The 26427-nt window shown below is 44.6% G+C and overlaps 1 protein-coding gene across 1 annotated transcript in view; it reads right to left on the bottom strand.

Moving 5' to 3' along the window:
• Positions 1 to 4925: 4925 nt before the first annotated feature.
• LOC106589721 (protein kinase C epsilon type) overlaps positions 4926 to 26427 on the bottom strand; it is a 159466-nt gene continuing 137964 nt past the window's right edge. The window contains exons 12-15 of the mRNA XM_082970524.1: positions 12925 to 13063; positions 11145 to 11333; positions 9880 to 10026; positions 4926 to 8529 (exon numbers count right to left, since the gene is read on the bottom strand). Of these exons, the coding sequence (XP_082826650.1) occupies positions 8380 to 8529; positions 9880 to 10026; positions 11145 to 11333; positions 12925 to 13063 (625 nt within the window). The 3' untranslated portion in view covers positions 4926 to 8379. The remainder of the gene's footprint in view (positions 8530 to 9879; positions 10027 to 11144; positions 11334 to 12924; positions 13064 to 26427) is intronic.

Raw genomic sequence — 26427 nt, 5'->3', positions numbered from 1 at the left:
GCAGCCGGCATACCGCTCAGGAAGGAGACGCGTTCTGTCTCCTAGAGATGAACGTACTTTGGTGCGAAAAGTGCAAATCAATCCCAGAACAGCAGCAAAGGACCTTGTGAAGATGCTGGAGGAAGCAGGATACAAAAGTATCTATATCCACAGTAAAACGAGTCCTATATCGACATAACCTGAAAGGCTGCTCAACAAGGAAGAAGACACTGCCCCAAAACCGACATTAAAAAAGCGAGACGACAGTTTGCAACTGCACATGGGGACAAAGATTGTACCTTTTGGAGAAATGTCCTCTGGTCTGATGAAACAAAAATAGAACTGTTTGGCCATAATGACCATCGTTATGTTTGGAGGGAAATGAGGGATGCTTGCAAGCCGAAGAACACCATCCTAACCGTGAAGCATGGGGGTGGCAGCATCATGTTGTGAGTGTGCTTTGCTGCAGGAGGGACTGGTGCACTTCACAAAATAGATGGCATCATGAGGCAGGAAAATTATGTGGATATATTGAAGCAACATCTCAAGACTTCAGTCAGGAAGTTAAAGCTTGGTCGCAAATGGGTCTTCCAAATGGACAATGACCCCAAGCATACTTCCAAAGTTGTGGCAAAATGGCTTAAGTACAACAAAGTCAAGGTATTGGAGTGGCCATCATAAAGTCCTGACCTCAATCCTATAGAAAATTTGTGGGCAGAACTGAAAAAGCATGTGCGAGCAAGGAGGCCTACAAACCTGACTCAGTTACAACAGCTCTGTCAGGAGTAATGGGCCAAAATTCACCCAACTTATTGTGGGAAGCTTGTGGAAGGTTACCTGAAACGTTTGACCCAAGTTAAACAATTTAAAGGCAATGTTACCAAATACTCATTGAGTGTATGTATACTTCTGACCCACTGGGAATGTGATGAAATAAATAAGAGCTGAAATAAATCATTCTCTCTACTATTATTCTGACATTTCACATTCTTAAAATAAAGTGGTGATCCAAACTGACCTAAGACAGGGAAATTTTACGAGGATTAAATGTCAGGAATTGTGAAAAACTGAGTTTAAATATATTTGGCTAAGGTGTATGTAAACTTCCGACTTCAACTGTAGGTAGGTTAATTTACGGCCTTGCATTGAGCAGATAATTATGTCAACCATCCCAACCATTCATCTGTTCATGTGCTTGTATGGTGATGGCAACAGAAAAACACACGCCTGTCATTCATGCCAGCCAATTGGGGCATTCAGAGTTCACATGAGTCTTTGCTATCTTTAAAGATAGATCTACTAAAAATGCCTTTTCTGAAGAAATAACAGTTTGAGTCTATCCTCAGATAACTGTTGCTTGTTTAGCCATTCCCAAATGTTGAAGAAGACGTTTCACAATTTTTCTTGTTGTTGACATTTCACGTGTGATATACAGTCAAGTCCACAATTATTGACACCTTTAATAAAGATGATCAAAAAATACTTTATTAAATAAATAATATCAATCCTGAGCTATATTGTATGCAAAAAAGGGGGGAATTATATTTTATACTAATACAATTGCTCAGAGGAAGATATTTTGTTTAAAAACTAATAAATGAAATCTAAAAAAGACAGGGGTCAAAATTATTGGCACCTCTCTTTTCAATACTCCAGCACCCTCCTCTTGTGAGGGTAGAGATACTGAGCCTTTTTCTAAAATGTTTCATGAGATTGGAGAACACACTGGGAGGGAGCTGAGACCACTCCTCCAATCATAATCTTTCCAGGTCCTTGATATCCTTCATCTGCTCTTATGGACTGCCCTCTTCTATTCAAACCACAGGTCTTCAATGGGGTTTAAGTCCGGAGACTGAGATGGCCATTGCAAGTTGATTTTGTCGTCAATTAACCATTTCTTTGTGGATTTTCACTTGCAGCCAAGTTTCAGCCTCCTGGCAGAGGCAACCAGGTTTTTGGCTAAAATGTCCTGGTACTTGGTAAATTTCATGATGCCATTGACCTTAACAAGGAGCCCAGGATCAGTGGAAGCAAAATAGCCCCATAACATTGAAGATCCACCACCATATTTTACCGTAAGTATGAGGTACTTTTCTGCATAGATATGGTTCTGTTTTCCAACACCAAACCCACCACTGGTATGCGTGGCCAAAGAGCTCTATTTTCATGTCCTCTGACCATAGCACTGGTTCCAATCCAGTGCCAATGACGTTTATCAAACTCCAGACACATCTTGTCACATTTATTTCACATTTTGGAAATTTCACATGATCTTAAGGTCGCTTATTAAATGCAATATGTTCTGCATCATCTCCTCTTTGGCCAAATGAATGGATTGGATGGGCTGCAGTGAATCTGACATTCTGACATAAACATTACCAAGAAACTCACATCTTTTTCCCTTGAAGTGTTTAATTATTGGTGGATTAACCACACTGAGCATGTGTGTTTACAATTATTGGCAAAAGAGCTGATCTGATTAGTCAAAATAACAATTAGTGAATAAAAGATCAGGATCGGACTGCCCTTGTAAACAGCTTTGTGATAAAAATTATTAATCTCAAGTATTAAACAAGTAAACTGAAGGTTCACTGACTGCTTTCAGTAAGCAATCTGTTGAGTTAGACCCCACTGGGTCAAAGTGACCCATAATAACTAATATACAAGCTGCCATCCTTCTCAAATACTGTATTTGATGAATCATGCAGAAAGGAAGGGAAGTGGTGCTAGCATATAAAACAGTAGATCTTTGTAGATAGAAGGTGCTCTTTGGTAAAGGGGTTAAGTGGTAATCAAAAAAACAAGGAGGATCAAGGGACTCTTCAAATAATAAAAAAATGTCTGCATTTTTATGGCATGTTCAATGGAATAAGATTTTAAAACTCTGACGCGTTTCGGCATAGGCCTCAGTCATCGGCTCAAACTACTGTGAATTTGTAATTTAAATAAATATTTTCTTTTCCCAGTTAGGGGATATGATTATAATAGTATGATTATGGGATAGTATAATTATGATCAAAATATAACTTAAAATGCACTCTTCTCCTCTCCATTGTGAGGGGGAGAAGAGGCTGTCAACATGTTCAATGTGTTCGACACACATCAACTGTACTGTAAATAGCATTGTAGTGACCTTCACTACATGACCAAAAGTATGTGGACACCTGCTCGTTGAACATCTCATTCCAAAATCATTGGCATTAATATGGAGTTGGTCCCCCCTTTGCTGCTGTAACAGCCCCACTCTTCTAGGAAGGCTTTCCACTAGATGTTGGAACATTGCTGCAGAGACTCCATTCGGCCACAAGGGCATTAGTGAGGTCGGGCACTGATGTTGGGCGATTAGGTCTGGCTCAAAGTCGGCGTTCCAATTCATCCCAATGGTGTTCGATGGGGTTGAAGTCAGGGCTCTGAGCAGGCCAGTCAAGTTCTTCCACACTGATCTCGACCATTTCTGTATGGACCTCACTTTGTGCATGGGGGCATTGTCATGCTGAAACAGGAATGTTGGAAGCACAGAATCCTCTATAATGTGATTGTATGCTGTAGCGTTGATTTCCCTTCACTGGAACTAAGGGGCCTAACCCAAACCATGAAAAACAGCCCCAGGCAATGATTCCTCTTCCACTAAACTTTACAGTTGTCACTATGTATTGAGGCAGGTAGTGTTCTCCTGGCATCCGCCAACCCAGATTCGTCCGTCAGACTGCCAGATGGTGAAGCGTGATTCATCACTCCAAAGAACATGTTTCCACTGCTGCAGAGTCCAATGGCAGCAAACTTTACATCACTCCAGCCGACGCTTGGCATTGCGCATGGTGATCTTAGGATTGTGTGTGGCTGCTCGGCCATGGAAACCCATTTCAGGAAGCTCCCGACGAACAGTTCTTGTGCTGAAGTTGCTTCCAGAGGCAGTTTGTAACTTGGTAGTCAGTGTTGCAACTGAGGACAGACAATTTTTACGTGCTACGAGCTTCAGCACTCAGCGATCCCGTTCTATGAGCTTGTGTGGCCTACCACTTTGTGGCTGAGCCGTTGTTGCTCCTAGATGTTTCCACTTCACAATAAGAGCACTTACAGTTGACAGGGGCAGCTCTAACAGGGCAGAAAGTTGATGAACTGACTTGTTGGAAAGGTGGCATCCTATGACAGTGCCACGTTGAAAGTCACTGAGCTCTTCAGTAGGGCCATTCTACTGCCAATGTTTGTGTATGGAGATTGAATGGCTGGGTGCTCGATTTTATACACCTTTCAGCAACAGGTGTAGCTGAAATAGCCAAATCCACTAATTTGAAGGGGTGTCCAAAGACTTTTGTATGTATAGTGTATATCTGTACCCTAATAGGGTGATTATGAATAATGTAGCTATGGTGATTATGGATGAATTATCACCTGTGAGACATCGATCAGAGATAGAGCCCTAATCGAGTAGCTGAACTGTGTTTGACTTTAACAGTTGCTGTACATTGTCATTGATAACAATAACAGCAATGTCAAAGTTATGGCCCAGTAGTCTAACACTGGTGTTTATACTCCATAATGTGTGATAATAGGTATCTTCTGTTGTTTTTTCCCTCTAGATATTGTCTAGATATTTTATCAGTTTCCATGACACTAGCAGGGAATGCAATGTTTGCTTTGAAAGGGAAGAATACCCAAATGTGGAACATCAGTCAATGATTAATGGCACATCGTGGTACCATTTTAGCAGTGCATATCTCAGAGTACATTCCAACAGTTGTTAGTTATGGACACTGGACAGTACTCTATATGCATTCAACCCTGGCAATGTAAACAGTGTTGCATAGAGAGCTTTTTTTAAACCTTTATTTTACCAGGGAGTCCCATTGGAACCAAGGTCTCTTTTGCAAGGGAGCCCTGCATACATACAGTAAATATTGATTAACACTGAACAGAAATTAGCCCTAAAACAAGCAAACCCACTATTTGTTTTGACATCATCATATTTAATAGGTTCCAAAAACAAACAATACACATTCACATCCTTTAGAATACAGTACATTTGGCACACAGCAAAATGCTTACAATGACATAACACTAATAAATGGCAAAGGAATTCAAAATAAAACATCAGTCAGGTGACAAATTGTACATATAAAGCTTCACAATACAGAAACCCAAAATTAAATCCGGTTTCCCAGACCCAGAATACGCCTTGTCCTGGTTTAAAAAGCAATTTCAATAGATATTCTTTATTGAACATGCTTTTTAGCCCAGAAGTAGTCGTAATTTGGGTCCGGGAAACCGACCCTAAATGTATAGAGGTACATACAGTAATATAATGCATATGTCTGTATGTTTTATTCTACTGTATGTAAAAAAAAAATACATAATACTCAGCCAGACATATTTTTACACACAATTTAAGAGGTACTTCTCCAGCCATGTACAGTATATTATACTTATTGAGCGTTACTGCTTCAATGACTTTACAACAGACCAAATGGGTTTCCTATGTGTTGTTTTTTTCTTCTTCCTATTACAAACAGTTTAAAAAGTCAAATTAAAAGAAGGAGGATGGAAAATTGGAGTTAGCATTTGGCATGGAGGATTTTGGATCTCTAGGGCCACCGTCCTTATGGGTCGGAGTAGGACAGGGATCCGCCATCTTACAAAACACAAACACAAACATAAGAGGCCTAACATCAAGAAGCACAGACAAAACACAGAGACTGTAAACCAAAGAGACAGGTAAATGAAATTAAAGGACATGATACAGACAGAGAGACACGAGGGTAGATGTGAGCTATACGAGGGGAGACAAGTACGGTAACGGTTAAATCCTAAAAAACTGTAAAATGTCCTCTTCACCTTCAGATGCTTTAACACGGTTCTCATTTTGCTATGCACTAACTGGGTAACAGAGGGGGATCATGTGATTAATTGACACCCGTGCCTACGTCTTTTCAGGATCTAGTATGAGAGGCATGTTTAAAGCCATTAAAATACTGCTTGATCAGTATTGCTTTGACAGTTGATGCTATGATACTGTCCACTATTACTGTTACTACCACTGTTGCTACAGTTACTCCTGCTCCCATACCATAACTGCTACTGCTAGTGGAGCTAGCACTGTTATACATGCTACTAATAATACTACATCTACACTACTTAAACTACTACTACTAAAACTACTACTACAATAACAAATGCTACGGATACTTCTACAGTATTGCTACTTTCACTACCACAGTGCCACCCCTGCCTCTTCAATTGCAAATAGTCCTACTATTATGACTCCAAATTTCAAATGTTACTTTAAAGTTTCTACTCCAAAATGGTTATTTTTGTGGTCTACTGATAGAATTTGACAGTAGATTGGACTTTACCTTGATTCTGTGTAGGCCTACAATAAACCATATATTAGCCAGAGAGTTATTAGGCATAAGTGCATTAAGAAGGTCAATGGTTTCCATAAGATCCAATAGCTTTGCTACCTTTGGTTACATTGATGTTTTAAAGGGATATGCTATAGGAAATGTTGACCTTTTCAAAGAGAGTTAAGGAGAGAGGGCAGGGAAAGGGGTGGTGAGGTGGTTTGATGGAGCATTCTGAAGGAAGCACATAGACATGGCTATCAACTGAGTTGAGGACAGGCAAATGAAAACAGCCATGCATATACTGTAAGAACCAAACAGACCGCAATAGCAAAGAGTCAGCGGAGGGAAGAACAGTGAAGACACCCGGCAAGAAAGAAAAGGAAAGCAAAAACAGACAGAAACAGACAGAATATTGCACATGGACATTGTAACTTTTTCATATTCTAATAATACACAATAATATCATATGCATGACCATGCAAAGGATGATACCTCTATTTCTCCAAGAAGTCCACAGGCTTCTATATACAAGGTGGTCTGTACAGAGGGAAAGACACGGCTATCTGGTGATGCCTTCACCCACATGATTGTGAGTCTTGTTGCATAGCAGGGAAATCCAGGATTTCAAACTCTGAGCAACAAGACAATCCAGTAAAATCACGACAAATCAAACATAATGAAATAAAACACACAATGAAATAAAACTGACCCAATGAAATGTAAAAGCTTCAAAAGGGCCATTCTCATGAACCCACTGCCTAAATCGCACACGCAAAACCCAGACTCGCACAAACTAACATACGTGCAGTATACTAACTGACACACACACGTGCACGCAAACAGACGCGATACATTCAGTTGTATCCCCACGATCACTCATGCATGCAAGCACATTCTTCCACATTGAAACCCATGGCATTCATTTGGAGCATATGAATCTAGACTACCATAACACTGTGGGCATATCTACAACACATAACTGGTTCGCAGTTACACACAAAAGGCATTTGATGTACTATACATGGACTCATTCTAATTCTGCCGTCGTTTTGATCTTGAGGAAACTTTGAAAAAGTATCAATAGTTACAGGCTTCTCTTTTTTATTGATACGGTGAACCAATCGGTTTTTAGCTTTTTTAAATACAATCATTGGTTCTAAGGATTTGGTTTTTCGCATTCAAACACGACAGAGGAGGAGATTCTAGTACATCGAAAGACTTAAAGGACAGCTTGAGAAATTACAGATTAATATAATAATATCATTGTTTCAGTGTCATATACTCACTGAGGAACTAGGATATTTGATGAACCAGTTGAAAGTATGACCTATCGTACGAAGACCATGTGGAACAAGACCCCTGCCCAAAGCACACATAACCCCTGACCTTTTAATCCTTATATACACATAAAGTTGACACCGTCACACAAACATTCCCTGTTCATTTCATAGTCCACTGGAAAGGGCCTTGTGACATAATCTGGGGCAGGACTGTGAGGAGCTTTCATCACTGTTATCAGCCCGGGCCAAGGGCCAGGCTATATTCAGTCTCAGGAGGCCAATCCATTGGCCACCCACCACCACAATGAGTTCTTTTTTTTTTTTACCGCTCTGATTGGATCAGGAGTGATCTGGACCAGCCAATAGGAACTTGATAATAAAGCAGATGGGCTTCCTATATGACCTACTGTTGAATTACATTGGTTTTTAACATAGAAAACATGCACTGATGGAGAGACAGAAAAATATACTGGTACAGCGCTGTAGATGATCAGGTTTAAGTTTTGGAGTTGTTACTAATCAGAGGCCCTAATGGCCGGAGTGTTGTATGAGTGTGTGAATGTAATAATTTACTCTGTGTGTATTGTACAGTATATTTCTGGATGTCTGTATGTGAGAATATATGTATGTATGTGTGTTCGTGAATGCGAGTGTGTATGTCAGTGTTTCTGCATATAGATGTATGTGTGTCTATACATGCATGTGTGTGTGTTGGTGTGTGTGCATAAACACAAGGATGAGGCGGACAGCATCTCTGTGTGTGTGTGTGTGTGCAGGCCTTAGGACAGAGTCTCCTCCCCTCCAAAGTAGGAGAAACCCTTGAACTCGTCTTGGTTGATCTGCTTAATAATGGCGTCTTCTACAGGGGTGAGGACAGGCTCCTCGCGAGTGAAGTCCTGGTCAAAGTTGTTCACGTCCCTTTTGGTTTTCTGTACAGGAGCAGGAAGGAAGGGAAGCAGGAGGGTCAGATAGTAAGGAAAAACAGGATGATGACTGCCAAATTAGATCTCTGAAAACATTTATAAAGACAGTCATAGTGTTATTACTAGTGAATTAGTGTCACACGTGGATTGACTGTTGTTTGTGTTTCCTTGATAAAGTCATTATAAAACAAGGCTGATTGACATAATAGACATGGATGGAGTAATCACAGAACCTCTCTTTCATGCCCCCAGTTCTCTCATTCACGTTGTGTGATTGTTGACGTGCTCGTCGCCCCCTCTCTGTGTACATGGGAACAGGACGGACCCTTCCCATCACACCCCTTCAGGCATTTCATACCACCTCATACCCAGCCCAGCTCTCTATCTTTACACTATACACACACAGGAATACTGATGCTTGGATACAGATGTAGGATCGTAACTTAAGCCAGTTTTCTACAGCAGGAAATGTGAATTATTGTGTGGATTATAATTAATAGACCCTTTTTGTAGGGATAAAAAAAAAAAAACATCTTAAGCGGAATTCAAGTCTGAAATTTCAAAGTGGAAATTACAAACTTCAGAAGCCATTTAAAACCTAAAATACACTACAAGTAAAAAACGTCCTGCATTGCAGGAAAGTTCTGCTGCAACAAGGTGATCAAATTAAGATCCTATATGGGGTCAATTTCACACCATATGTATTGAATTGTGAACATGAAAAATTAGGTTGAGAATGTTAACATTATATTTTCGAGGACGGGTGAAATAATGGATGTTGAAATAAAAAACCAAACAATTGAAAGCAAAATGTATAGAATTGTAAACAAAAATAAGACATCAATAGCAATCATACCACGGGCATGACAAAAGATGTATTTTACTGCTCTAATTATGTTGGTAACCAGTTTATAATAGCAATAAGGCACCTCGGGAGATTGTGGTATATAGGCAATATACCACGGCAAGGGCTGTATCCAGGCACTCCGCTTTGCTTAAGAACAGCCCTTAGCCGTGGTATATTGGCCATATACCACACCCCCTTGTGCGTTATTGCTTAAGTATACACTTGAATAAGCATAATAGAGGATAAACACATACAAGTCTACAACTTATTTACATGTTGAAGGTTAGAGGTTAATAATGGTGAGGGAGGAACAGTAAGGGCCCTAAAACATACAGTACGGTATGTTCCCTAAGAGTTCAGACACACTCCATGGTGAAGTTTACCCTAGGTGCAGATCTAGAATCAGATTCCCCTCCCCCAATCCTAACCTTAAAATGCTAAACTGACCCTAGATCAGCGTTTACAGGCAACTTCACCCTACATGGTCTGAGCTATAAGTGCTAACTCACAATGCGAGGTTTGAAGGGTGGTTTGACCCTCTTCTGCTCCAGCAAAACCCAGTCGATCTCCTTGAAGAAGGGATGAACCTTGATGGCTTCCTCCAAGCCCTGGGTGATCACACAGCCCAGACGCTTGTTTGGACTCTTCGTCATGAACTACAGGACAGGGAAACAGGCAGATGAATGAAGGGGAAGGGAAATAAAGGTACTTGGCCCCCTTAGGAGCATGGCGCGAGGAAGTAAATGTTAGGAAGAGAGAAATGGAGGTGAAAGAGCAAGAGTGAGGGGTTCAGACGGTCAAGTGGTGCAAAGTGGTCTTAGTGATCTGCTCTGTGGTCATCGTTAAGAGACCAGTGGTCATTTGAAGAATCTAGTGGTCAGATATAACCATTAGGACCTCTGGGCCGGGTAATGTGACCAAAGTACCAGTGAGACTGATCACAGAGTGACACGTGCCGGTCCAAGGCAAGCAAGCCTGCTTTCCCACAAGGCTTTGCAAACAGGCAGGGGACGGCCAAAGTAAATGCATGACTTGTGATGGAAAAAAGATCACACAGGAACTTGGGACACACACACAAACTAACACACTCACAGAAATATCCTGCAACACTAAAACACAAATATAGAATTACACAATGTCCATACACAACAGCCAACAGGACACAAACGAAAAAGCACGTAAATCACATCCACACACAAGCACAGGACACTAACAAATATTACACCCCCCCCCCCCACGCACACACACACACACAGAAAGCCGGCCTCGTTCTTGGAAGAGGAGGACCCCTCTGAATGCTGGGGCGGCCCACCCCTGCCTCCCCGATTGTGCGATTACACAAGCCCCGAAACCACCAGAGAACACAAACACGCTGTTCTTTTCCCACATGAAGTGCAACGTCTCCCAGGCCTCTCTCCCCAGCCCACACAGCACTGCACAGCCACTCTGGCTCTCTGAACTAACTCCACCCAGCCCTGCTCATCCTTCCTCCTCACTCTAATAATCACTGAACACCACTTTACTACCTCACCAGAGACAGGCAGAGAGAGAGAGAGAGAGAGAGAGAGAGAGAGAGAGAGAGACAGCAGGAGGAGGAAGAGGAGGAGGAGACAACAATAAGGTAAGGTGTGGGGAGGAAAGGGGGGCTGATAAAGAACAAGTGGAATAAGGAGTGGGAAAGATATGAAGAAAGAGAAGATAAAAAGGAGAGCAAAGAGGGATGGTTAGAGATACAGGCAGACTAGGACAGGGAGATATACTGTAGGTCACTGACCGCTTTCAGGATGGAGACTGCCTCCTTGCTTAGCCACACTGGGTAGAGGACATCATCGTGGAGAATGGACTCAAACAGGTCATCCTCATTGTCAGCCTCGAAGGGGGGCTGGCCCGCCATCATCTCGTACATAAGCACCCCCAGAGCCCACCAGTCCACAGAGGGGCCATATTCTAGCTCCTGTAGGATCTAAACACACAGGGGGACAGGAAACAATGTAACACCATCTCATACAAAAGCTCCTTTAGGATCTAAAAAACACAGGGGCACAGGAAACACTAACACCAGCTACACTACAGCAGGATTTATATGGTAGTAAGGGGGAACAGAATACTTGTGACACCAGCTCATTAGGGATGATATAATGAGAGAATGAGTAGAACAAATGAGTACATGAGTTTGATTGATTGATTGAGTGATTGATTGAGTAATTTAGTGATTGATTGAGTAATTTATTGATTGATTGAGTAATTTAGTGATTGATTGAGTAATTTATTGATTGATTGACTAATTTAGTGATTGATTGAGTCATTTATTGATTGATTGACTAATTTATTGATTGAGTGAGTCATTTATTGAGTGATTGAGTGAGTAATTTATTGAGTGATTGAGTGAGTAATTTCTTGAATGATTGAGTGAGTAATTTATTGAGTGATTGAGTGAGTAATTTATTGAGTGATTGAGTGAATAATTTCTTGAGTGATTGAGTGAATAATTTATTGAGTGATTGAGTGAGTAATTTCTTGAGTGATTGAGTGAGCTTTGTTTAATGAAACTGTGAGAGAGAAGCAGTGAGAGAGTAGAGGATAAAGAGTTGAGTCAATGAAAGAGTACAGCATGTGAGAGAGTAACTTATGGAATTGATGGTTGAGTACTGTCAGACTGTCCCAGATAAGTGAGTGGGTGGTTTACTGTCAGACTGTCCCAGATGAATGGGTGGTTTACTGCCAGACTGTCCCAGATTAATGGGTGGTTTACTGTCAGACAATCCCAGATGAATGGGTGGTTTACTGCTAGACTGTCCCAGATGAATGGGTGGTTTACTGCCAGACTGTCCCAGATGAATGGGTGGTTTACTGCCAGACTGTCCCAGATGAATGGGTGGTTTACTGCCAGACTGTCCCAGATTAATGGGTGGTTTACTGTCAGACTGTCCCAGATGAATGGGTGGTTTACTGCCAGACTGTCCCAGATGAATGGGTGGTTTACTGCCAGACTGTCCCATATGAATGGGTGGTTTACTGCCAGACTGTCCCAGATGAATGGGTGGTTTACTGTCAGACTGTCCCAGATGAATGGGTGGTTTACTGTCAGACTGTCCCAGATGAATGGGTGGTTTACTGCCAGACTGTCCCATATGAATGGGTGGTTTACTGTCAGACTGTCCCAGATGAATGGGTGGTTTACTGTCAGACTGTCCCAGATTAATGGGTGGTTTACTGTCAGACTGTAGAGGGTAGAGGGTAGTGGGTAGAGGGTAGTGGGTAGAGGTTAGAGTGTAGAGTGTAGAGAATGAATGGTAGTTAGTAGAGGGTAGTGGGTAGAGGATGAAGGGTAGTGGATGGAGGGTAGTGGGTAGAGGATGAAGGGTAATGGGTAGAGAATGAAGGGTAGAGGGTGGAGGGTAGTGGGTAGAAGATGAAGGGTAGTGGGTAGAGGGTAGTGGGTAGAGGATGAAGGCTAGAGGGTAGTGGGTAGAAGATGAAGGGTAGAGGGTGGAGGGTAGAGGATGAAGGCTAGTGGGTAGAGTGTAGTGGGTAGAGGGAGGGTTGAGGTTTACCTCAGGAGCGATGTAGTCAGGGGTCCCGCAGAAAGTGGTGGTGGTGACTCCGTTGAGGATCCCCTCCTTACACATGCCAAAGTCAGCCAGCTTACAGTGGCCATGTGCGTCCAGCAGGATGTTATCCAATTTCAGATCTCTGGAGAGACAGAGACAAAATGAGGTCTGAGAGGTCAGAGTGAAGCAGTTAGAGGTCAGAGATAGAATAGTATTAATCTGTCTGAGAGACAAAAGAGACAAAAATTCATAAAAGGTCACTGTGTCATCACATTTATTGGAGATGTATAGATCTGCCACTCTGCTACGAATTAGGGGAGGGGTGGTAGGGTTAGGCGAAAATAATACATTTTTAAAAACTCTGCCATCACTGCTGAAAAAAATACTAGGGGAAACACTGCAATGCCAAATATACTCTCAGTGTTCTTACTCAGCAAAAAGACACTATGCCAAATATACTCTCAGTGTTCCTACTCAGTGAACAGACACAATGCCAAATATACTCTCAGTGTTCCTACTCAGTGAACAGACACAATGCCAAATATACTCTCAGTGTTCCTACTCAGTGAACAGACACAATGCCAAATATACTCTCAGTGTTCTTACCAGGCAAAAAGACACAATATCAAATATACTCTCACTGTTCCTACTCAGTGAACAGACACAATGCCAAATATACTCTCAGCGTTCTTAATCAGCAAAAAGACACAATGCCAAATATACTCTCAGTGTTCTTACTCAGCAAAAAGACACAATGCCAAATATACTCTCACTGTTCCAGCTCAGTGAACAGACACAATGCCAAATATACTCTCAGCGTTCTTACTCAGCAAAAAGACACAATGCCAAATATACTCTCACTGTTCCTACTCAGTGAACAGACACAATGCCAAATATACTCTGTGTTCTTACTCAGCAAAAAGACACAATGCCAAATATACTCTCGGTGTTCTAACTCAGCAAAAAGACACAATGCCAAATATACTCTCAGTGTTCCTACTCAGCGAACAGACACAATGCCAAATACACTCTCAGTGTTCTTACTCAGCAAAAAGACACAATGCCAAATATACTCTCAGCGTTCTTACTCAGCAAAAAGACACAATGCCAAATATACTCTCTGTCACGATTCCCACCGACGGTGGCGCCCCCTCCTGCTCGGGTGGCGCTCGGCGGTCGTCGTCACCGGCCTATTAGCTACCACTGATTCCCTTTTTTGGTTTTCCCTTTTTTTGGTTTTGTGCACCTGTGTTAAGTTTGGGTAATTAGCGGGGCTATTTAATTTAGCTGGTCCGCTTCCGTGTTGTGCGGGATTATTTCGTTACTGACGGCTCATGTTCGTGTCGGCGCTGTTTTACGCCGTGTGTGTTTTCTCCCCTGTGTTTGGGAATATTTGTTTTGTGTGTGAGTGTACATTAAATACGCCACTACCCTGTGCTCACTGCTTCCTGTGCCTCATTCCTTCACCACGACTACCAAGCCATTACAGAATCTCGCACCACGAAAAGGCATGGAATCAGCAGGAGCAGCGGCCACCCCTCTTCCCTCGATGGAGGAACGCGTACTCCACCACACTACGGTCCTCCACCGCATCGGATCCGCGATGGACCAGATGATGGAGAGGATGGACCGATGGGAGAGAAGTGGTCTCCTCTCTCCACCTCCGGCTCCTCCGATGCAGCCACCTCCTCCTCCGACTACGTCTGGCTCTGGCGCGCTTCGTTTGGCGCTCCCGAGGGAGTATGATGGGGCGGCGGCTGGGTGCCAGGGATTTCTGCTCCAGCTCGAGCTGTACCTGGCCACTGTCAGACCTGCTCCCTCGGGAGAGGAGAGCGTGAGTGCCCTCGTTTCCTGCCTGACGGGCCGAGCTCTGGAGTGGGCTAATGCGGTCTGGAATGGCCCAGACTCGGCGAGGGACCACTATCCAGAGTTCACCCGCCGCTTTCGGGCCGTGTTCGACCACCCTCCGGAAGGAAGAGTGGCGGGTGAACGGCTGTTCCACCTCAGGCAGGAGACGAGGAGCGCTCAGGACTTCGCGTTGGAGTTCAGGACCTTGGCTGCTGGGGCGGGGTGGAACGACAGGGCCCTCATAGACCACTACAGATGCAGTCTCCGGGCGGACGTCCGCAGGGAGCTGTCCTGTCGAGACACCGCTCTATCCCTGGACGAGCTCATCGACATGTCCATTCGTCTGGACAATCTGCTGGCTTCCCGCGGGCGTTCGGAGAGGGTCCTGCCCGTTCCACCTCCGTGCACACCCGCCCCTACCCCTATGGAGGTAGGGGGGGCCGTGCCAAGGGGCACCAGAGGAGTTGGCTCCTCCTGCACCAGCTGTGGTCGGAGAGGACACACGGCCGACCGGTGCTGGAGGAGCCAGTCTGGGAGTCTAGAGGGCAGGCAGAACACTTCTCGGTCACCCCAGATGAGTCAGCACCAGATTCACCCAGAACCCCCTGTTGGTCACGTGTTTTTACCTGTTTTGTTTACTAAATTTTTTCCCTCTTCCCAGCATAGGGCGCTAGTCGATTCAGGCGCAGCTGGGAATTTTATGGACCGTGGACTTGCCATTAAGCTGGGCATTCCGCGGGTGCCGATAGATTCCCCTTTCCCCGTGCACTCCCTAGATAGCCGACCATTAGAGTCAGGGCTAGTCAGGGAGTCTACGGTGCCACTGGACATGGTAACGCAGGGAATCATATGGAACGCATTCGTTTTTTCCTTATTGATTCGCCTGCGTTTCCGGTGGTGCTGGGGGTCCCCTGGCTGGCTGGTCACAATCCCCGTATTTCGTGGAAACAGGGGGTTCTCCAGGGGTGGTCAGAGGAGTGTTCAGGGAGGTGTCTAGGAGTTTCCATAGGTGCCACGTCGGTGGAGAGTCCAGACCAGGTGTCCACCGTGCGCATTCCCCCTGAATACGCCGATTTGGCGATCGCCTTCTGTAAAAAGAGGGCGACTAAATTACCACCTCATCGACAGGGGGATTGTGCGAAAGATCTCCAGGTTAACCTGTTAGGGCTAGGGGGCAGTATTGACACGGCTGGATAAAAAACGTACCCGATTTAATCTGGTTACTACTCCTGCCCAGTAACTAGAATATGCATTTAATTATTGGCTTTGGATAGAAAACACCCTAAAGTTTCTAAAACTGTTTGAATGGTGTCTGTGAGTATAACAGAACTCATATGGCAGGCAAAAACCTGAGAAGATTTCATGCAGGAAGTGGCCTGTCTGACAAGGTGTCGTTCTTCTTGTCTCTGTTTATTGAAGAGTGAGGATCTTAGCTGTACCGTGACACTTCCTACGGCTGCCATAGGCTCTCAGAAGGCGGCAAAATGCTGAATCGTGGCTTTGCAGGCTCTGGCTGAAACAAAGTAGCGCGTTTGGGTAGTGGCTGGTTACAGTACTGTGAGACTCAGGCTCGTGCCCGCGTCGACCGAAAGCTTTGTTTTATTTCCTCTGTTTAGCTAAATGGAGATTCCCGGTCGGAATATTATCGCTTTTTTACGAGAAAAATGGCATAAAAATGGATTTTAAACAGCGGTTGACATGCTTCGAAGTACGGTAATGGAATATTTAGATTTTTTTTGTCACGAATTGCGCCATGCGCACGACCCTGATTTACCATTTCGGATAGTTTCTGGAACGCACAAACAAAACGCCGCTATTCGGATATAACGATGGATTATTTTGGACCAAACCAACATTTGTTATTGAAGTAGCAGTCCTGGGAGTGCATTCTGACGAAGACAACAAAAGGCAATCAAACTTTTGTAATAGTAAATCTGATATTGGTGAGTGCTAAACTTGCCGGGTGTCTAAATAGCTAGCCCGTGATGGCTGGGCTATGTACTTAGAATATTGAAAAATGTGCTTTCACCAAAAAGCTATTTTAAAATCGGACATATCGAGTGCATAGAGGAGTTCTGTATCAATAATTCTTAAAATAATTGTTATGCTTTTTGTGAACATTTATCGTGAGTAATTTAGTAAATTGTTAGTAAATTCCCCGGAAGTTTGCGGGGAGTATGCTAGTTCTGAATGTCACATGCCAATGTAAAAAGCTGGTTTTTGATATAAATATGAACTTGATTGAACAAAACATGCATGTATTGTATAACATAATGTCCTAGGGTTGTCATCTGATGAAGATCATCAAAGGTTAGTGCTGCATTTAGCTGTCTTCTGGGTTTTTGTGACATTATATGCTAGCTTGAAAAATGGGTGTCTGATTATTTCTGGCTTGGTACTCTGCTGACATAATCTAATGTTTTGCTTTCGTTGTAAAGCCTTTTTGAAATCGGACAGTGTGGTTAGATTAACGAGAGTCTTGTCTTTAAATAGCTGTAAAATAGTAATATGTTTGAGAAATTGAAGTAATAGCATTTCTAAGGTATTTGAAAATCGCGCCACTGGATTAGACTGGCTGTTGCGTAGGTGGGACGAATTCTTCCCGCCTGCCCTAGAGAGGTTAACGCTGCGCTTCCCAAGAGTCACGTGTACCCCTTGTCACAGGAGGAGACGGCGGCTATGGAGACATATGCCACGGAATCCCTGGGACAGGGGTACATTCGGCCCTCCATCTCACCCGCCTCCTCGAGTTTCTTTTTTGTGAAGAAAAAGGAGGGAGATCTACGTCCGTGCATTGATTACAGAGGTCTAAACGCTATCACGGTGTGGTTTAGTTACCCACTACCTCTCATCGCTACGGCGGTGGAATCATTTCACGGAGCAAAGTTCTTCACAAAACTGGATCTCAGGAGCGCGTATAACCTGGTGCGTATCAAGAAGGGAGACGAGTGGAAAACCGCCTTTAGTACCACATCGGGCCATTATGAGTACCTCGTCATGCCGTATGGGTTGAAAAATACTCCAGCCATCTTTCAATCCTTTGTTGACGAGATTCTCAGGGACCTGCACGGGCAGGGCGTGATTGTCTATATCGATGACATTCTGATATATTCCGCCACCCGCTCCACGCATGTGTCCCTGGTGCGCAAGGTGCTTGGTAGACTGCTGGAGCATGACCTATACGTTAAGGCTGAGAAATGTGTGTTTTCCAAACGAGCCGTTTCCTTTCTGGGTTATCGCATTTCCACCACGGGGGTGGTGATGGAGTGTGACTGCGTTAAGGCCGTGCGTAATTGGCCGACTCCAACCACGGTGAAGGAAGTGCTTTGCCAATTACTACCGGAGGTTAATCCGGGGTTTTGGCCAGGTAGCGGATCCCATTACCTCACTGCTGAAGGGGGGGCCGGTGCGTTTGCGATGGTCGACGGAGGCGGACGGAGCCTTCAAGAAGTTGAAGACGCTGTTCACCGACGCACCCGTGTTGGCGCACCCGGACCCGTCTCTAGCATTCATAGTGGAGGTGGACGCATCCGAGGCTGGGGTGGGTGCCGTGCTATCACAGCGCTCGGGTACGCCATCGAAACTCCACCCCTGCGCTTTCTTTTCGAAGAAGCTCAGTTCGGCGGAGCGTAACTATGATGTGGGGGACAGGGAGTTGCTAGCGGTGGTAAAAGCCTTGAGGGTGTGGCGGCACTGGCTTGAGGGGGCTAAGCACCCCTTTTTCATCTGGACCGACCACCGAAACCTGGAGTACATCCGGGCAGCGAGGAGACTGAATCCACGTCAGGCAAGGTGGGCCATGTTCTTCGCCCGGTTTAGGTTTACTATCTCCTATAGACCGGGTTCCCTGAACACTAGAGCCGACGCGCTGTCCCGTCTCTATGAAACGGAGGACCGGCCCATCGATCCAACTCCCATCATTCCAGCGTCTAGGCTGGTGGCACCGGTGGTATGGGAGGTGGACGCAGACATCGAGCGGGCATTAGTGTTGGAACCTGCGCCTGCGCAGGTTCCCGTGGGTCGCATGTATGTGTCGCTCGGTGTTCGTGATCGATTGATTCGATGGGCGCACACGCTACCTACTGCGGGTCATCCTGGTGTGGCGAGGACAGTGCGGAGTCTCAGGGGGAAGTACTGGTGGCCCACCTTGGCTAAGGACGTGAGGTCCTATGTCTCTTCCTGTTCGGTGTGCGCTCAGAGTAAGGCTCCTAGGCATCTACCGAGAGGGAAGTTACAGCCCCACCGCGTTCCACAACGGCCATGGTCGCACCTGTCTATAGATTTCTTGACAGATCTTCCCCCCTCTCTGGGGAACACTGCGATTCTGGTGGTTGTGGATCGGTTCTCTAAGTCCTGCCGTCTCCTTCCGTTGCCCGGTCTCCCTACAGCCCTGCAGACTGCGGAGGCCCTATTTACCCACGTCTTCCGGCACTACGGGGTGCCGGAGGACATTGTCTCTGATCGAGGTTCCCAGTTCACATCCAGGGTCTGGAAAGCGTTTATGGAGCGGCTGGGGGTCTCGGTCAGTTTGACCTCCGGTTATCACCCCGAGAGCAATGGGCAGGGGGAGAGGGTGAACCAGGAAGTGGGCAGGTTTCTGAGGTCGTATTGCCAGGACCGGCCAGGGGAGTGGGCGAGGTACATTCCTTGGGCTGAGTTAGCCCAGAACTCACTTCGCCACTCCTCTACTAACATGTCACCCTTTCAGTGTGTTTTGGGTTACCAGCCGGTCCTGGCACCATGGCACCGGAGCCAGACCGAGGCTCCTGCGGTGGAGGACTGGGTACAGCACTCCAAGGAGACCTGGAGAGCCGTCCAGGACTCCCTGAAGGAGGCCAGTGGACGGCAGAAGAGGAGTGCTGACTGCCACTGCAGTGAGGCACCCGTGTTCGTACCGGGAGAGAGGGTCTGGCTCACGACCCGGAACCTGCCCCTCCGCGTGCCCTGCCGGAAGCTGGGGCCGCAGTGTGTGGGGCCCTTTAAAGTCCTGAGGAGGATAAACGAGGTGTGTTATCGGTTACAACTCCCTTCCTATTACCGTATTAACCCCTCGTTTCATGTGCTTCTCCTCAGGCCGGTGGTAGCTGGTCCCCTGCAGGAAGGTGAGGTACCGGAGGTCCCTCCACCCCCTCTGGACATCGGGGGGTCCCCGGCGTACAGAATACAGGCCATTCTGGACTCAAGACGCCGGGCGAGGGGCCTGCAGTACCTCGTGGACTGGGAGGGGTACGGCCCGGAGGAGAGGTGCTGGGTGCCGGCGGAGGACGTCTTGGACCCATCCATGTTGAAGGATTTCCATCGCCTCCGTCCGGATCGCCCTGCGCCTCGCCCTCCGGGTCGTCCTCGAGGCCGGTGTCAGCGCGCTGCGGGAGCCGCGCGTCAGGAGGGGGGTACTGTCACGATTCCCACCGACGGTGGCGCCCCCTCCTGCTCGGGTGGCGCTCGGCGGTCGTCGTCACCGGCCTATTAGCTACCACTGATTCCCTTTTTTGGTTTTCCCTTTTTTTGGTTTTGTGCACCTGTGTTAAGTTTGGGTAATTAGCGGGGCTATTTAATTTAGCTGGTCCGCTTCCGTGTTGTGCGGGATTATTTCGTTACTGACGGCTCATGTTCGTGTCGGCGCTGTTTTACGCCGTGTGTGTTTTCTCCCCTGTGTTTGGGAATATTTGTTTTGTGTGTGAGTGTACATTAAATACGCCACTACCCTGTGCTCGCTGCTTCCTGTGCCTCATTCCTTCATCACCAAGCCATTACACTCTTAGTGTTCTAACTCAGCAAAAAGACACAACGCCAAATATACTCTCAGTGTTCCTACTCAGTGAACAGACACAATGATAAATATACTCTGTGTTCTTACTCAGCAAAAAGACACAATGCCAAATATACTCTCAGTGTTCCTACTCAGTGAACAGACACAATGCCAAATATACTCTCAGTGTTCTTACTCAGCAAAAAGACACAATGCCAAATATACTCTCAGTGTTCTTACTCAGCAAAAAGACACAATGTGTCACGCTCTGACCTAGGAGAGCTGTGTTTTCTCTGTTTAGCTTGGCCAGGGTGTGATAGGTGGGTGGGCATTCTATGTTTTGGCCGGGTATGGTTTCCAATCAGAGGCAGGTGTCTATCGTTGTCTCTGATTGGAGGCCATACTTAGGCAGCCTGTTTTTCCTTTGTTTTTTGTGGGTAGTTGTTTTCCGTTTAGTTGTAAGTACCTGACGGAACTGTCTGCTGTCATTTTTTGTTTAATTTGTAAAGTGTTCATTCTTCTTCATTAAACTCAAGATTAACATATTCCACGCTGCACCTTGGTCTACTCACTTTGACGCCTGTGACACAATGCCAAATATACTCTCAGTGTTCCCACTCAGTGAACAGACACAATGCCAAATATACTCAGTGTTCCTACTCAGTGAAGAGACACAATGCCAAATATACTCTCAGTATTCTTACTCAGCAAAAAGACACAATGCCAAATATACTCTGTGTTCCCACTCAGTGAACAGACACAATGCCAAATATACTCTGTGTTCCTACTCAGTGAAGAAACACAATGCCAAAGGACTTTCCTAGTATGGAGGCTAAGAGCACTGTGAGGAGCTATCTGCACTATGGAGGCTACTCTTGGCTCACACGTACAGTATGCACGCACACACACGCACACGCGCACGCACGCACGCACGCACGCACGCACGCACACACACACACACACACACACACACACACACACACACACACACACACACACACACACACACACACTGTTCCACAGAGTCGTGTGTCTCTCCATCGCTCCTCTCCTTTATCTTGGGCAGTGAGCGAGAGATGTTGGAAATGGCAGGAGGGGAGGACCAGGAGAGAAGATAAGAGGTCTCTGATGAAAGATGCCAGGGAGAGGCATGAAACCAGTCAGGTCAGGGTTTGATGGTTGATTGCTGAAAATATGTCAACATCTTTTAACACACGCCATTCAGCCCAAGGTGTTTTCACAAAACAGCCTCCCCGACCTGGGAGTGTGTGTGTGTGTGTGTGTGTGTGTGTGTGTGTGTGTGTGTGTGTGTGTGTGTGTGTGTGTGTGTGTGTGTGTGTGTGTGTGTGTGTGTGTGTGTGTGTGTGTGTGTGTGTGAGAGGCCGTTACACAACTGTTCTGTTTCAGAGAGACCTAAAAAGGACACATTAACAATCTGCATAATTCTCTAAACCCAGGTTTAGGTGGGTTCATTCATCCTTATAAAAACATTGATTAGTGCAGGTAATATTACTATAGAGCAGTGTTACAATTTTTTGTAAGGGGGCCACTTTGGGTTGATACAATCATTCATAGGGTCGTACAGATATTTAATTTGTTGTACTTTTTCTTCCAATATTATCAATTATCAATTGAGAGCAAATTCCGAGCAATAGAGCACATGCAATTGATTTGATGTACAGCACATCACAAACATATACATACACATCAAATAGGCTACATCACATGTATAAGACCCATATTAAGGGTTACCTCAGTAGTTGGATGAGTGAAAATGTCCCTTCTGCACCTTGACTGATTTCTTTTTAAATGTATAGTCTGTTGTTGCTATCCTTGTGAGGCAATCAAGGTGTGCATTGGTCAGTCTGTTTCTCTGTTTTTGTTTCACAATGTTCATTGTTGAGTCCCTTCTCCTTCCCTCGCATGTTTGTGGCGCCGTCAGTGCACACAGATGCCAGATTTGACCAGTCAATATTATTATCAGCAAAAAATGGAACAAGGTCTTTCAGAATATCCTCTCCTTGTGTTTGTCCCTGAAGGGGCAGTAAACATAAAAGTTCCTCTCTGAACGACTCATTTTGAGGGAAGCGGACCCAAACACATAATCGGGAAATGTCTCTTACATCAGTGCTTTCGTCAAGCGCAATACTAAAACACGGCGCCACGGACATGGCCTTGCCGATGTCTTCTATGCGTCTTGTTATGGTCGAGTCTGAGTGTTGCAGTCCCCTAATTTGCTTTAAAATAGCTTCCTTGTTTGTGAAATTAGCATACACTATTCCGGCTGAGGCCCCCAAAAATGTTTCTTGTTTCTCGCCGTTATCCAAGCAATCTCATATGTTGCCGCTGTCGTTTTCTCTGCAACAGTGCTAGATCTGTCCATCATTTGTTGTTGTCCTTTGAGTTGCGCTATTTTGTTGTTTCTGAGGTTGCTTTGTGTTTTGTCTGAGAGTGTTTTGTCAAAGTGGGCATGGTGCGACTGGAAATGTTGCTCTAAATTTGCTCGTTTAAAACAATCGACTGCCTTCTGTTCTGGCAAATAAGACAAAGTGAGCTAGTCCCATTATGCAGTACAAACAATACTTGTCTGTCCATTTCTCTTGGAACTTTCGGTGTGCTTCTTGAATCGACCGTATCCTTCTCTTAGCCACCGGAGCCACGCAATTTCGGCCTTTCTGTTAGCTACGTTAGCTAGCTGCATTTCCCCGCTGCCATCTTCCTGATTTTCCTGCTTCTCCGGTGGTTGTTTGTTCATAGCTGTCACGTTGTTCTCCAGCTCTTCCCCCTCATTTTCATTGTCAATAGATTTACGTTTCTATTTTACAATAAATTGATCCATGGCTACCAGGTCTGCAAGATTAGCTAGTAGCAAACTGATATGTGTCGGTCGCTGTAGCTGAGCAGTTGCGTACTATTTCGGCAAACGTTCTATTGCGGCCTTTCTGTTCAACAGCTGCGCTATACTGCTATCTATCTGCCATCCAGGGAACAATATATATATTCAATGTAGTGATTCAGGCCTGCATTAAACACATTGAATTGAAATTGTATCATTGTTATGTATTATGAATGGAAAATAGGAAAATCACAGCGAGCCGCAAATTAAGGGCTCATGAGGCCCAATGTGCTATGTATGAATATGGCAACTCAACTATGCTGTGAAAATCGGGGTTGATGTAATAACATCTGGTATCTAGCGTACATTGCAAGAATTCAAAAATTAAAAGTAAAAGTTGTCAAAAATATAAATAGTAAAATAAAGTACAGATACCACCAAAAAATACTTAAGTACTTTACACCATATTCCTAATATTGAGTTGCACCCCCACCTTTTGCCCTCAATAGAGGCTCAATTCATTGGGGCATAGACTCTACAAGGTGTCAAAAGCGTTCCACAGTGATGCTGGCCAATGTTGAATCCAATGCTTTCCACTACCGTACCCTTGCCCATTCAAAACCTTCTGAATGGCACACACAATCCATGTATCAATTGTCTCAAGGCTTAAAAATCCTTCTTTAACCTGTCCCCTTCCCTTCATCTACATTGATTGAAGTGGATTTAACAAGTGAAACAAATAAGGGATCATAGCTTTCACCTGGATTCACCTGGTCAGTCTATGTCATGGAAAGAGCAGGTGTTCCTAATGTTTTGTACACTCAGTATATTATACTGTATTATATGGACTGGAATTACACACATCGTTCAAACCATGATAAAGCAGGGAGAGAACATGCGATTCTGGTGCAGTACATGCAGCCTACAAAGTTACAAGTATAGGCTAGTGAATTCGATTTTAATTTAGAAATATAATAGGGCCTATTTGTATAATTAGTAGGCTGACGCATATACTGAATACCTTTCATAATATTTCCCCTGATGTTATTAGCCTACTTCCTATTTCTTTATTGTCGCTTCATTCATTCCTTGCTTTCAACAGTTAAATTAAATAAGTTTCGTTGTCCTTATTTTCATAATTCTAATGACATCCTTGAATAATATAGGACTAGAATTAAATGCAGAAGGCTTTCACTTCTCTTCATGAAGATTTAATGGTTATGGGTCTGAATAAATAACTGCTATAGCCTACTGCCATTGCGCGTTCGCTCTTCTTTCAAACTACCCGTGAGTTCTATTGGCCGCTATATTTAACAGCAAACAAGAGCTTGTATCCTTCTTCGAATAGTCTATTGGTTTAAGAAATGCTAAAAAAAATGGTACTCCAAGAGCTAAGGAGTGGTTTTTAAGGAGAGGCCAGCGGAGCACAGGTGCGCAGGTATTGTGCAAGAGACAGAGGGTATAAATTAGAAGCTTATTATGCATAATCCATCATTAATGATCTAAATATAAGGCATGAGGCTAATACTGCAGTGAATGTATTACCTGAAAGAAGTAGCCTAGGACATCTATATACAGTTGAAGTCGGAAGTTTACATACACCTTAGCCAAATATAGTTGAAGTCGGAAGTTTACATACACTTATGTTGGGGTTATAAAACTCATTGTTCTATCACTCCACAAATTTCTTGTTAGCAAACTATAATTTTGACAAGTCAGTTAGGACATCTACTTTGTGCATGACACAAGTAATCTTTCCAACAATTGTTTATAGACAGATTATTTCACTTATAATTCACTGTATCACAATTCCAGTGGGTCAGAAGTTTACATACCCTAAGTTGACTGTGCCTTTAAACAGCTTGGAAAATTCCAGAAAATGATGTCATGGCTTTAGAAGCTTCTGATAGGCGAATTGTCATCATTTGAGTCAATTGGAGGTGTACCTGTGGATGTACTTCGAGACCTACCTTCAAACTCAGTGCCTCTTTGCTTGACATCATGGGAAAATCAAAAGAAATCAGCCAAGACCTCGGAAAAAATGGTAGACCTCCACAAGTCTGGTTCATCCTTGGGAGCAATTTCTAAACGCCTGAAGGTACCTCGTTCATCTGTATAAACAATAGTATGCAAGTATAAACACCATGGGACCACGCAGCCGTCATACCGCTCAGGAAGGAGACGCATTCCGTCTCCTAGAGACGAACGTACTTTGGTGCGAAGGTGCAAATCAATCCCAGAAAAACAGCAAAGAACCTTGTGAAGATGCTGGAGGAAACCGGTACAAAAGTGTCTATATCCACAGTAAAACGAGTCCTATATTGACATAACCTGAAAGGCCGCTCAGCAAGGAAGAAGCCACTGCTCCAAAACCACCATAAAAAAGCCAGACGACAGTTTGCAACTGCACATGGGGACAAAGATCATACTTTTTGGAGAAATGTCCTCTGGTCTGATGAAACAAAAATAGAACTGTTTGGCCATAATGACCATTGTTATGTTTGGAGGAAAAAGGGGGATGCTTGCAAGCTGAAGAACACCATCCCAACCGTGAAGCACGGGGGTGGCAGCATCATGTTGTGGGGGTGCTTTGCTGCAGGAGGGACTGGTGCACTTCACAAAATAGATGGCATCATGAGGCAGGAAAATTATGTGGATATATTGAAGCAACATCTCAAGACATCAGTCAGGAAGTTAAAGCTTGGTCGTAGATCGGTCTTTCAAATGGACAATGACCCCAAGCATACTTCCAAAGTTATGGCTTAAGGACAACAAAGTCAAGGTATTGAAGTGGCCATCACAAAGCCCTGACCTGAATCCTGTAGAAAATTGTGGGCAGAACTGAAAAAGCATGTGCGAGCAAGGAGGCCTACAAACCTGACTCAGTTACTCCAGCTCTGTCAGGAGGAATGGGCCAAAATTCACCCAACTTATTGTGGGAAGCTTGTGGAAGGTTACCTGAAACATTTGACCCAAGTTAAACAATTTCAATGTAATGCTACCAAATATTAATTGAGTGTATGTAAACTTCTGACCCACTGGGAATGTGATGAAAGAAATAAAAGCTGAAATA

Source organism: Salmo salar, chromosome 28 (genome assembly GCF_965601325.2).
Source record: "Salmo salar chromosome 28, fSalSal1, whole genome shotgun sequence".
NCBI classification, from domain to species: Eukaryota; Metazoa; Chordata; class Actinopteri; order Salmoniformes; family Salmonidae; genus Salmo; species Salmo salar.
This window is presented reverse-complemented; position numbering and strand designations above follow the sequence as displayed.